The sequence below is a fragment of the Nuphar pumila genome, chromosome 8, assembly GCF_984573655.1.
Source record: "Nuphar pumila chromosome 8, dmNupPumi1.hap1.1, whole genome shotgun sequence".
Lineage (NCBI taxonomy): Eukaryota > Viridiplantae > Streptophyta > Magnoliopsida > Nymphaeales > Nymphaeaceae > Nuphar > Nuphar pumila.
Genome location: NC_143256.1, coordinates 108403267 through 108416037, shown reverse-complemented (window position 1 = coordinate 108416037; position 12771 = coordinate 108403267). Strand labels below are relative to the sequence as shown.

At 37.7% G+C, this 12771-nt stretch overlaps 1 protein-coding gene across 3 annotated transcripts; it reads right to left on the bottom strand.

Annotated features, from left to right (window-relative positions):
- Positions 1-4426: 4426 nt before the first annotated feature.
- Positions 4427-11350, bottom strand: LOC149830164 (protein MODIFIED TRANSPORT TO THE VACUOLE 1-like). Of its 3 annotated transcripts, none has more exons than XM_090016353.1 (6): positions 10892-11344; positions 8997-9737; positions 6467-6622; positions 5931-6308; positions 5319-5855; positions 4427-4767 (listed from the first exon to the last, which is right to left on the bottom strand). In XM_090016353.1, exons 1-6 carry the CDS (start codon positions 11096-11098, stop codon positions 4726-4728), a joined length of 2061 nt encoding a protein of 686 aa, XP_089872479.1. In that variant the 5' UTR covers positions 11099-11344; the 3' UTR covers positions 4427-4725. The 3 variants fall into 3 exon arrangements, with proteins under 3 accessions (XP_089872479.1, XP_089872480.1, XP_089872478.1); XM_090016354.1 differs by having other exon boundaries at positions 5319-5588; XM_090016352.1 differs by having other exon boundaries at positions 5319-6308; positions 10892-11350.
- Positions 11351-12771: the final 1421 nt, after the last annotated feature.

The window sequence follows — 12771 nt, the reverse complement described above, 5'->3', positions numbered from 1 at the left end:
ATTAAAAATAAATTTTATCAAGTTAGAATGCCTTAACTTCATTTTAAACAAGCTTTGGAGTTTATTTGATTTTATTTTAATTATTTTCAATATATTTTCATAAAAATATCAATTTCAAACTTAAATTCACTTTGAATTCAAGTTTTAAAATAGATTTATAGGTTTTAAACCCCAATTTCAAAAATTCAAAACTCCAAAGCACCATTTTCAAATGTTTTGCAAAGTCATGTGTCATTTACTTTTATTTTATTTGATTTTCTTTATTTCTGAGGCATGAGAAGCTATTTGGTTATATTCTTTAATTTTTCAATAATTGAGGAAGAATCTATAAAAAGCCTACATTTATTGCTGACAAGTTTGTTCATCTTGCAGGATTTTCCCTTTGTTATTATTTCAATTATTGTATTAATTCAAGGGTTGTAATAAATCAATTAATGAGAAGTTTACTTTATGCTTAGTTTAGAATGAATGAGCATATAGTTTAATTTTTCATTTTCCATAATTGATATGTTGTGTTTTTATTTTTATTTTTATTTTTATTTTTCAATAACATTATGGTGAAATATGAATGGCACATGCATCATTTAATAGAGGATACATAAAACTAAGTAAACTTCATATTTACGTTCATAGTCAGAATATGAATAATACTTAAAATTATTATTTTTTATTAAATAAAAATGGACTTACACACTCAAGTTATTTTCAAAAATCATCATATTTTCTAAAAATTCATTTTCTTCCTTTATTAGGATTCAAAATAAAGATTAATTCTAAGTATATTTGTGACCATAGTCACGAATATATGGAAATTTAATCTTGTTTTAATTTTATAAAGACAAAATTAATTTCATTCCTTATTGGAATTTGAATAAAGATTAAATTAGAATATGTTTGTGACCATGGTCATGAATAAATTAAAAATTAATCTTATTTTAATTCGATTAAAGAATGAAATTTACTTTCCAAATTCAATTTCAAACAAATTCTTAAATGCATTCATCATTTAAGATAGAATTGCATCATCATTTTCCATATTTTTCAAATCATTTTTAAAATTTCCAAGTAATTTTTTAAATAAACTAGACATATAAAGGAAGAAAACTCTTTTTACAGATTTGGACAATGATCTCTCATTGGATAGATATGACTCTTGCAAAATGAACTAAAAATCTGTGTAACTCAAATAATGCAGAATAATAGGGGTTTGGTTTTTAATCAAAATGGAGAATTAAATGACTATAAAAATTTCTGAAAATTGGCAAAAATAAACTAGACTCAATAACGAAGACACCATTTTTTACAGATTTGAAATACGATCTCCGGTTAGGGAGATATGCCCCCGACAAGTTAGTCTTGATTCAAGTAGCGATTTACATCGTAAATTGCACAGCAATTTGTTGAAAACATTATAAGTTACAATAGCGATTTACACAATGATTTACTGAATAACACTACAAATTGCTATAGTAATTTGTGGAAGACATTACAAATCGCTATAAATTATTGTAGGGACTCGTTGGAGACCCGACAACACTATAAATCGCTAAAGGAACTCGTTGGAGATCCGACAACACTATAAATCGTTGTAGGGACTCATTGGAGACCCGACAATACTATAAATCACTACAGAAACTCGTTAGAGACCCGACAACGCTATACATCGCTATAGGGACTCGTTGGAGACCCGACAACACTATAAATCGATGTAGGGACTCGTTGGAGACCCGACAACACTATAAATTGCTACAGTGACTCGTTTGAGACCCACCAAATCATAATAACAATTTTGCTAAAGAATGACGATTTGTTGAAGGAGTGCAATAGTCATAACATGGAGCCAGAGTCAACACATACAAAATCAGAATATAGGGTTTTGGTATTTAAACAAAATAAAATAGAAATTCACCACAGAAATTACTAAAATTTTGCAAAGATGAACTAGACATATAAACGAAGACAACCCTTTTTACGGAATTGGAAAATAAACTCCCATTAGGGAGATATGACTCTGACAAAATGGATCAAAATCTGAGTCGTTAAAATGACACAGGGTGACAGAGTTGTAGTTTTCGAGCAAAAATAGGTATGAAAACACCATAGAAATCGTTGAAATTTGGTATGAACAAACTAGATTCAATTTCAAAGACACCTCTTTTACGGATCGGAGAGATCATCTCCGGTTATGGAGAAATCGCTCTGGCAAGTCGGTCCTAATTTTGCTAAAATTCTAACGATGCAGGATAACAGGTTCCGAATCTCGATTTTTAAGGTGGGTCAAACGACTTCAGAATGATCTGATTTTTAGTGGAGATTCTGAAAACATATGCATGAAGTTGCAGTAAAAATTTCATATCAAAATGAGCTCTGATTACATGCAAATTGATAGATCTAAAATGCACTAGAATTGAAAATGCAATCTAAAGGCAACTGAACATGATAAAAGCAAACTGCATATGCGTGGATATTCAAACGTGAGATCTAATGCCTTAAACCATGAATGAATGCATGGATGATGAAGAATTAAGACAAAAAATGCATTAAAATAAAACAAAAATGACTAAGGCATAAATCTAACTTGCTATACCCCATTTGAAAGAAGAATTTGATCTAAAAAAGATCAAATTACTTCAATTCTTTTGGCTTAATCAAAAATATGTTAAACAAAGATTGAAATGCAGCAAGGAGATGAAAACTCAGATTCTAATCCATTAATCATGGTATGGCAACCCTTGTTTTTTTCTCTAGAGAGAGAGAGAAGGTTTTACAGTGTTTTACGAAGAAGGAAGAAGAAGAAGATGATGACGAAAAGTTCAAACAGACATTTTTTATGATTCATGTTCATTTTGCCGGATCACCATCGGATCGTCGGCTCAGGTTCGTTTCGTTGTTTAGACTTTGAAGAGTCAACATCATCCTCGACTTTTTGGATGGAGGACATGTTTGTTATTTTTTTGAACTGTTTGTTTCCCTTTTTTTGGTGAAAGATATTTTTGTCATTTTCTCAAACCATCGTTTTATGGCAAGAATAGCAAGAAAGGGTACTTAAGTCTTTGCAACAGCACCAGACTCTGATGCTAAGTGATGTCAACATACACGAGAATACGAGCCCCATGTGCTTATATACATGACGCTCATTCGGACCCCTAAACATAGACGTGGGATTCAGTGAATCATCAAGGGAGAACATACACCACCCTCCCCACGGATGCATAGTTAAAATGGCATGTCCATGAGATAGAGATCGCAAGTACTCATTATTTAAACCTGAACGGCCATTTCCTAGAAGGACAATTGCATCATGTCCAAGACGCAATCTCTTTTTTTTCTCTCTTTAGTGCTAACATCCATACCGTTTGTGATCTACGAAACAAAGGATGACCGCGCTACAAAGCCAACAACCACATTCAACTCTCGTCTAGCTCATCAAGACTCATTTGTTAGATGCAACCCTTGGCACAGCACCCTGTGCTTGATCCAAGCTGAGTCCACGCTTGGGCTGCTAAAGCTTAGCTTGGTCAATGAGCTGAGCATGAGCCAAGCCCAAGCCTTTTTCAAATACAAGGCATACTGGATTCATGACCCATAGTAAATAAGGGTGCAAATGGTTTGGTTTTGAACGGACCTCTGATTTGGATACATCACTCTCAGATATGGAAGAGTATTAAAATTAGATGGAAAACTACATGATTGGACATCTTTGGATTTGGAGTTGGATTCTCGTCAATGTTTTTCTATTGGAAATTGTTCAGATCTACGCATAAATCTATCTTTTCATAATTTTTACATATTTGCTCATGATTTGATCAATCAACTCCACCACCCACCAAGACGAGGTCAGATCAGGTGCAATCACATTGTTTCCAACTACTTTTTACCAGATCCAATATTACTATAAAAAGTTCAGACCTAGATTTAACTACTGTGAAATCTAGTCCGGATCCGGATTTGGATCTGGATTTGCTGCTAAAAATTGGATTAAGTTTTGTATCTACCATGCTACCACCAATATCCAACCACTTGGAAATAACAATAAACCAATCGAAATATCACAGCAAAAACAACACTTCTAATTGTATCACATACTACTAGATACGTGTAAATGTGACTATTAACACTTATTAAATATATTTAAACCTTAACAATCAATTAGCAAGCTTATCAAGCTTTTTAACGACAACCAACTGATTTTACACGTTTTCTGCAGATCCAGTACCACAGGTTCATATCTCAACCGGATCCAGAACTTGATTGTGAGATTTGATTAGATTCAGATTTTGAACTATACCCACCCTTCAAAAACCAAATCCAGTGCGGCGTCAAGCCTGAGCTGACCCATATTTAACCCGTTTACAACCCTGCACCATTTTGGCTAACTTCTTTAAAATGAGGAACAACAAAACCCAACAACTGAGAACCAAAAGAATAAAAAAAGTGCATAACTGCATATGCATGATTCGCTTCCTCCATTCTTATGTTACAAAAAGCACAACCACAAATTTTTTCCCACTTCTCTATAGATCTCATTTTTCCCCGGACTCAAGATAAACAACCCAATTTACACACATCACAAAATTCAGAAGGGCTGTCATTTCAATACTAGTCCAGACGCCCATACTTCAATTATTGAGAAAGAATGCATACATTATTCCGCCAAACCTTTCAAGCTGCCATCTCCAAGCTGGCAATAAACATTCTACTCAAGTGAACAAGAAAAAAAAAACTTTACAACACTCTCTTTGGATCACGCGCTGAAGATATATGATCCTGAAATTTAAAGCCCAAAATCAGGTTAATGATCTAAAACCAAATTCTGAACTAGAAGTGGACGGATTGACATGGTAGTGTGCATGTTCATAATTTTGTTGTACGACACATTATGATTTAGTAACATGGTAAACTGGAATTTTGATCATAGTTCATTTGATCAGTCAAATTCACTTGTTAATTGATGATTATTCTGAGTAAGAAAAAGAAGAAGACGCATTTGAAGTTAAACTACTGTAGTTCAACAATTATCATTGAGGATTCTTCCCTCAGAAAAAAAATCATGATTTGGCATGCTAATACTTGCAAAACCAAACCCTTTTCAAGTGGTCAAACACTTGTATTCTGCTTCCTTATTACAGAATATGGAACTAATCTTTGTCCATGTATGATGTAACCCATCCCAAGATTTAAGAAAAAGCATTGATAGATAGATGAAACAACAGTTAGAAAAGCATGTGGCATGGACAGGGACAAGCATCGAACACCAAAGTGCATAAAATGATATGGAGAGCAGCTTGGAAAACAATAACAAAGTGCAAGAATTGTACCGAGATAAAGTCGAATGCTCTGGTCTCCTCTTTCTTGGAGCTTTCTGTCACCACGGTATGGCTTTGAACGGGATAACCGTGCATTTGGAATACATCAGGTAATGCTGAAGAATATCCACCATCCTTCCCCACATGAGCATTGCCGTATCCTGAATTTCCATGATTACCAAGACTTCCAAGGTGCTGAAGGTTGGACATGGCAGCCAGCAGCTGTTGCTGTGCAATTAGGTTACTGATTGTGCCGTAATTTACTTGTTGAGAACCAAATGCCTGATTAAACATGATGTTAGCAGGAAAATTGTATTGCATAGAACTTGGTGGAAGCAGACAATTCTGGTCTATACCATCTGCTTGAGAATTAAGCAGACCATTGAGATCATTTGGACCAGCACGGCTCTGCTGATTATTAGGGCCCAAATTCATTGCTTCAGCAAAAGCCCCTCCAAGTACCCCATGTGCTTGATGTTCCTTAATGCTGTCCCTCATGGACAGACCACTCACCAGTTCATCCAAATCTTTTCTATGTACCGGTGAATCCTTATGATGTTCAACAAAACTGTCAGCAAAAATGTCAAATGATCCAGTCTGGTTTTCATTCTTTGATTTACTAACCTCATTACTGCCCTGCTTATCATCCACAACCAATCCCGAGAATAGGTCACTCAACGGTTCCGTGCTATCTGTTTCATTTGTGTGAAATGACACATCAGCAAATGGGTCACCTTCATCAGTTTTAGTACTGTTATCTCTCAACCCCATAATGAGACCGTCTCCAAAAAGGTCATCAACAGCATGGGAGGCTGACACAGACTTTTGTAGGCTTTGATCATTGTGATTTTGAGAAGCATCCTTTGTTCCAGCGGAATCTAAGTCACCAGTATCTATCAAGTCAGGTAGCTGAACGGCAGCATTTGCAGTAACCTTATCATCAGATATTGTTATGGTAGATTTTCCTTCCACCGATTTAATTCCATCCAGCAGCCCTAAAACCTGTTCATCACGATTGATCAAGATGTTAGAAGCAAATCGTAGAATCCTCAATCAACCGTTCAACATGTCAATCTACTAGTGAAACGAACCTACTAAAAAAAAGATTGATATCCAGAGGCAATATTGCTAAAGCCGTACCAACTTCATATAACACTCACTTTGTTAGCTTTTTCCCTCACAGATGCCTGGGGTGATTCTGAGCATTTGATTATAGCATCCCTGTTTTCACTAAAAAATGATGCAATGGTAGCAAAAAATTCCTCGGATTTTTTTCTCAAGATTGCTTCCAGGAGACAAGCAGCCTTCACGCGGACCTGGCACACATAATTAACCCACAACGTTGAATAGTATTATAATATTATTTTATAAGTTGAACATGATTCAAAACATAGTGCAAATGAAGATTCAGTAGAATCAGTACATAACAGCATATGAGACCAAGATTACCTGGATATGGCTTTCCTATAAAGAGTATAAATGTTACTTTAAAAAATAAATCCTAAACAAAGACACATAATAAAAGAAAAAAGACAAAAGACAAAAAAATGAGAGAGAAAGAGAGAGTGGTTTGAAATTATTAAGCGAGATAGTTCTAACCTAATATATAAATACATAAATGCACACATACACGTAGTGTTAACTTAAAACTGTTAAAATTTATATATACCCTTGGGGAGAATTGTCATGGAAAGAGGATTTTCATTCCATAGAAATGTTAAGAAAGAGAATTTTCAAGCTTAAGAATTCTCTTGTTTGGATGTCCCAAGAATGCCTAAGAAATTCCTTTGAGAATTCTCATGTTAGTGTTTGATTCTATCATAGAATCCATGTGAGAATTCTCACTGGATCTGTGTGAGAAGAGAGTAACCATATTGATGTTATATGCATGATCATGGCAATGAATATAACTAATTAAAAATTCAGCAACAAAATAGAGATGTAGAGTATTTGATTTTAGGGTTTCTAATGGAACGAAATGATTCCATTCGTATATTGATTTTAGGGTTCAAAGAGAAGGCCCCAAGGGGGGTTGGCAGTGGGTGGGGCCTCGACTGCTAGACGGGCAGTCAAGGTTTGATCCTCATGGGCATCGCCCCTCTGTGCAAACCAACGTGTAGCATAGGCCCCGGGGGCATGGATCCTGGCCTGAGTTTTACGCTGCCAGCACGACAACCGTAGGTATGGCAGGCTGAGCCAGAGCGACCAGGTCTTTGTGCCGAGTGTGGTTTCTTCAGGTTATAAATTAAAAAAAGGGGTTCAAAGAAAAGGCAGATGAAGGGGAACATGATGCATTTCACATTCTAAATCTTAAGATTCAAACAAAATCAAAGAGATAAAGAAAAATGGAAGATGAACCAGAGATATACGACTATGAAACAGAGATACACAAGTATGAAAAAGAGATACAAAAGTATGAAAGAGATGTCTCTGTTCCTATATCATGTTTTAGGGCTTTCACTTACCTGAGAAGATGTTTTCTCACAAATCGCAGATGTCTGTCCAAGGGAGCAAGAGAGAGAGGAGGGAGTTATATCGGAAAAGATGTTCATCTTGATATCTCAGTGGTATCGAGAATTAGAGTTACCACCTAAGGAGGTGGGAACTCTAAACAGGGAATTTTAGATTACTAGAGTTCCTTTTATTAAAATAAATATGGAATCCAAACAAGAGAACTGTATGTTTAAGAAATGTGAATTCTCACATGAATCAATGTGAGAATTGACTGAATCTGTGTCAGAAGAGAGCAACCATATTGATGTTATATGCATGATCATGGCAATGAATATAACTAATTAAAAATTCAGCAACAAAATAGAGATGTAGAGTATTTGATTTTAGGGTTTCTAATGGAACCAAATGATTCCATTCATATATTGATTTTAGGGTTCAAAGAGAAGGCCCCAAGGGGGGTTGGCAGTGGGTGGGGCCTCGACTGCTAGACAGGCAGTCAAGGTTCAATCCTCACGGGCATCGTCCCTCTGCGTAAAACTGCAAACCAATGTGTAGCATAGGCCCCGGGGGGGCATGGATCCTAGCCTGAGTTTTACGCTGCCAGCACGATGACCGTAGGTATGGCAGGTTGAGCCAGAGCGACCAGGTCTTCGTGCCGGGTGTGGTTTCTTCAGGTTATAAATTAAAAAAAAAAAAAAGGCTTCAAAGAGAAGGCAGATGAAGGGGAACATGATGCATTTCACATTCTAAATCTTAGGATTCAAACAAAATCAAAGAGAGAAAGAAAAATGGAAGATGAACCAGAGATATACAACTATAAAACAGAGATACACAAGTATGAAAAAGAGATACAAAAGTATGAAAGAGATGTTTCTGTTCCTATATCATTTTTTAGGGTTTTCACTTACCTGAGAAGATGTTTCCTCACAAATCGCAGATGTCTGCCCAAGGGAGCAACAGGGAGAGGAGGGAGTGATATCGGGAAAGATGTTCATCTTGATATCTCAGTGGTATCGAGAATTAGAGTTACACCTAAGGAGGTGGGAACTCTAAACAGGGAATTTTAGATTACTAGAGTTCCTTTTCTTAAAATAAACATGGAATCTAAACAAGAGAACTGTATGTTTAAGAAATGTGAATTCTCACATGAATCCAAACACACGCTTAATATACTGCAGGAATCCCAAGCATATAACAAGCAGACTAGCAATGAATAAGAGGACCAAGAGAGCAAACCTGCCAAAGGTGTGATTGCAACTTTGACTCAAGTGCAAGGCTTAAGGAAACAGCATCTAGCTTCACAGCCTCTTTGAGGAAGATCTGAATGGCATCACGGGTTGGTTGTAGACGCACGCCACCAGATGTCACGATGGTGTCTAAGAGTCTCTCTTCAGGACCCTTACCCATTGTTTGACTTTGGTTCACATCGCTGCTGCTTGTATCTGTGAAGGCTTCCCTGGACTCTGAGCTCCAAGGACCTGGCGAACTACTAGGACCACTTGAGGATCCCCATTTTTCTCTATGGTGTTCCTCTGTTTCATATTTATCAAATCTATCCTTTTCCGTTAATGATCTTCGTAGATTTGGGCTCCTGTAACTTCCGCTGTCATCTTTTATCAATGAATTGCCAGAAGTAAAAGTACTTAACCCTTGCAATATAGAAGCACTCCCAACACCAACAACCTCACTTAGAAATGACTTCTTGTCTTCTGTTTGCGTTTCAAAATTTGTATTTCCAAATCCCTGTATTCGCCTGTTAATATCATCAGCTGGGGCTGGCTTGTCTTCTGAAGCAAAGATTGCAGAGACTGCCTCATGAGCGGTATCACGAACAGCCTTGTTGAGTGCATCTCCTTTCAGGGCATCGATCTGTCCCTTATAATGAAATAGCTGGCGCAATGCCACTGAATGCCTTTGCATCTCTCTTCTGAACTCCACACCAGATTTCCCTACTGCATATTTGATCAGCCTGAGTGCCTGGAAAATGACATCATAACTCAACATTAAGGTGACCCAGAACAACTTTGTGAAATCAAATGCTGACAAACAACAGATAAAACTGTTCATCTACCTGCAGAAGATCAACTAGATAAACACTTTTTACAAGCTCATATCACGCATAAATGTCAGTGGCTTCTACTGATTTTAGAAGAAGATGCTAATGAGCAGTATATCTAACAAGTTACAACCTATCAAGGGTTGAACTTCGTCTTCAAATAGATAGAATTGCATCATATTCACCATGGTAAATCGATTCAAGGCCCGTTGTCACCAAAATGAGTAACAACACGATGAGAGCGAAAGGCTAGAACATAGAAGAGAGAGACTCATAAATTTGTCATAAAAAATACATCTATTTACCTAAAATATATCTAAAGAAAATAGAAATACAAGAATGTGAAGAAGGATCCACATTGATAAGTATAGTTTACTGAACATAATTAGAGCAACAGTAAGAGCATGATTGCACATTAAGTTCTAAAGATAAACGAAAATGGCTTCTCCTTCGTTGCATCGAGGTCAACAGAAAGAAAAACTCGATCAACCGCCACTGCTTTTGTACATAAATCAACTGGACGCATGCTAAAAGAAAAAACTATGACAAAAATGCAAGAAATCTAGCCCTGACTTACTTTACTTTTATAAGGAAATAAGAAAAACTTCTCTTTACCACATCAGGGAACATATGCAGCCTTCGATTCCACAAATCAATTAACAAGATTAACACAGAGTAAAATCAAACTAATTCTGACTGCTAAGGCACCGACTTTCTTCTAAAGTTGGATTGCACGAAAGCGGTGCTGGAAAATTAGCTACCGAGACCAAAATTTTGGCCATGTTTTTCTTTCCGATTGTTTGAACACCATATATTTTCTAGAAGTCGAGACCAAAGCTTCAATACATTTTGCAGTAACAAGAAATCATCGATACTTCGACGCTGCACGATTACTAAATCAGAATGATCTTCTACACAGATTCACACACAAAAATAGATAACGAGAAAGGAAATTTCGGAATCTCATCATCAAATCCAATATATTTAACGATCGCACAAGAAAGCAAGCCAAAATCGGAAGACTAACAAAGAGGGGAACGGCAAAAAAAACGCGGAAACTTCGGGATCGGCGCACCTTCTGCTTGACAATAGGGCTCTTGTGATCGAGACGCTTCAGGATGTAATCGGAGACCTCCTTCACGATGATCACGTGAGACGTCCGCAGGAGCTCGCAGACCTCCTCGAGCTTGTAGACGGGGGCGACCTTGTCCTCGTCGCTCGTCACCGCGTCGATCATCCGCGATCTCCAGTACGCCTCCACCGCCCTCCTGCTCGAATCCATCCCCGAAGAAGAAGACGAACGCCGTCGACGAACCAGAGGAAGGAGGAACCCCTAATTCCTCCCGATCCCTCAGCCAAAATCACCCCCAGAAAGAAGCGAGAAGGGAAGGAATTCGCGATCGCAAACCCTAAAACACGCCGGATCGCGATCGGAGAGGGAGAGGAAATTAGGGTTTTTCTCTCTGGTCCGATCTGAGGAAATCTAGACCGAAGGAATCAGAGAGGATGGGCAATGGACAGCCAGGAGGAGGACGACCGGACCACGTAAATTATTTCTAAAAAAAGAATCGAAAAAGTTCAGAAAAATAAAAAGACGATTTTGGCTCTCAAGGTTTATAATGACGAAAAAGACCTTTCGTTCACAATTTGGATTTTGGCTTGTATTGTGCATGATGCGCATGTGGATTTCTTAGAATATTCTGTGATTTGAGGAGCATTTGGTCTTTTCGGTACCCAAAGAATAGTTGGCCTTGACCATTGCCTTCTTTATGAATGTTTGGCAGGGCAAGAGAAAAAACGTGGACTTGTCGTACACGTATCTGACTACAGAGACGACACGTGCGAAAAGGGTAATTTCTTGATACAAACCTCCTATTTTCCTGATATTTCATATCGAGGACTATCTTTTCTGAAATTTGTAACACAGACCCAACTTTACCTGACATATGGTCAAAAAAAAAAAAAAGAACCTGCCATAACCTACTACTAAAATAAGGCTGCTAAACGAACACAGCTTGTTCGGGCTCGGCTCATTTACCAGTGGACTCAGCTGGAGCTCGGGGTTCGGGCTCGGCTCATTTACCGGTGGACTCAGCTGGAGCTCTGGTTCGTGGTCAGGTCTAAGCAAGCCAAGCCTAAGCCAGCTCGTTTTAAAAAAATAATCACTTTTTAAGGAAAGGGTCAATTGGAACCCAATCTTATTTCTTAACAAAATTACACAAGCATGCAACCCAAACCGCCTATCCTACCACACTTTTTATGATAACTTCTACATGCATATTATATATATTTTCTTTTTACAACACCAATTGTTCGTACCCTTAGTTTATTTATGTAATAAGAGTTGTTGGTTGTTTGTTTCACCAGCTCATTTAAAGATAGCAGTGGACCATGGGTTCCACCCAGCCTCACACCCTTTAGATCCGGGATGGAGGCTAGGATGGATGTTAAAATCAAAACCTATGCAAGGATGGAGGCAGGAATGAACTTACTCTTTCTCCGGCTTCGCTCCGCCAGGTTTCTGATCCTCCTTAGTAAAATATCCTTAATGATTTAATAAAATTTTATATAACTCCCTTATATATATTCATAATTTTTAACCCTGAAGCTAAAACAGTCATCTCCTTTCGGTCGTCGCTTCTCCAGTAAGCTCTCCTTCCTCTCTTTCTTCTAGTCGGTGTAGTCGACCATCCTACGGTTCGACCTCCTTTAAGGATGGCAGCCAACTGTCACATTTGAACCAAAGATAGAGGCCGGGTTAAAATGAAAACCCATGCAAGAAGGAAGGCAGGGATGGAAGGTAGAATTTTGAGACGGGACCGGGTGAAGACCTTGTCCCCCGCCCTGGTCCACTGACATCCCTAAGCTCACTTGACAAACATGAACAAGTTATTGGCAGGCCGAACTGTTTACTGCTGGGTTCATTTAGCAGCCCTACTACTAAACTCACACTTA

Coding starts and splice junctions, on each gene's coding strand:
- LOC149830164 (XM_090016352.1), bottom strand. CDS start 11,098: ATGGATTCGAGCAGGAGGGCGGTGGAGGCGTACTGGAGATCGCGGATG. Junction 9,738..10,891: donor GCCCTATTGTCAAGCAGAAG/GTGCGCCGATCC, acceptor GTCATTTTCCAG/GCACTCAGGCTGATCAAATA. Junction 4,768..5,318: donor GAGCATTCGACTTTATCTCG/GTACAATTCTTG, acceptor TTTAAATTTCAG/GATCATATATCTTCAGCGCG.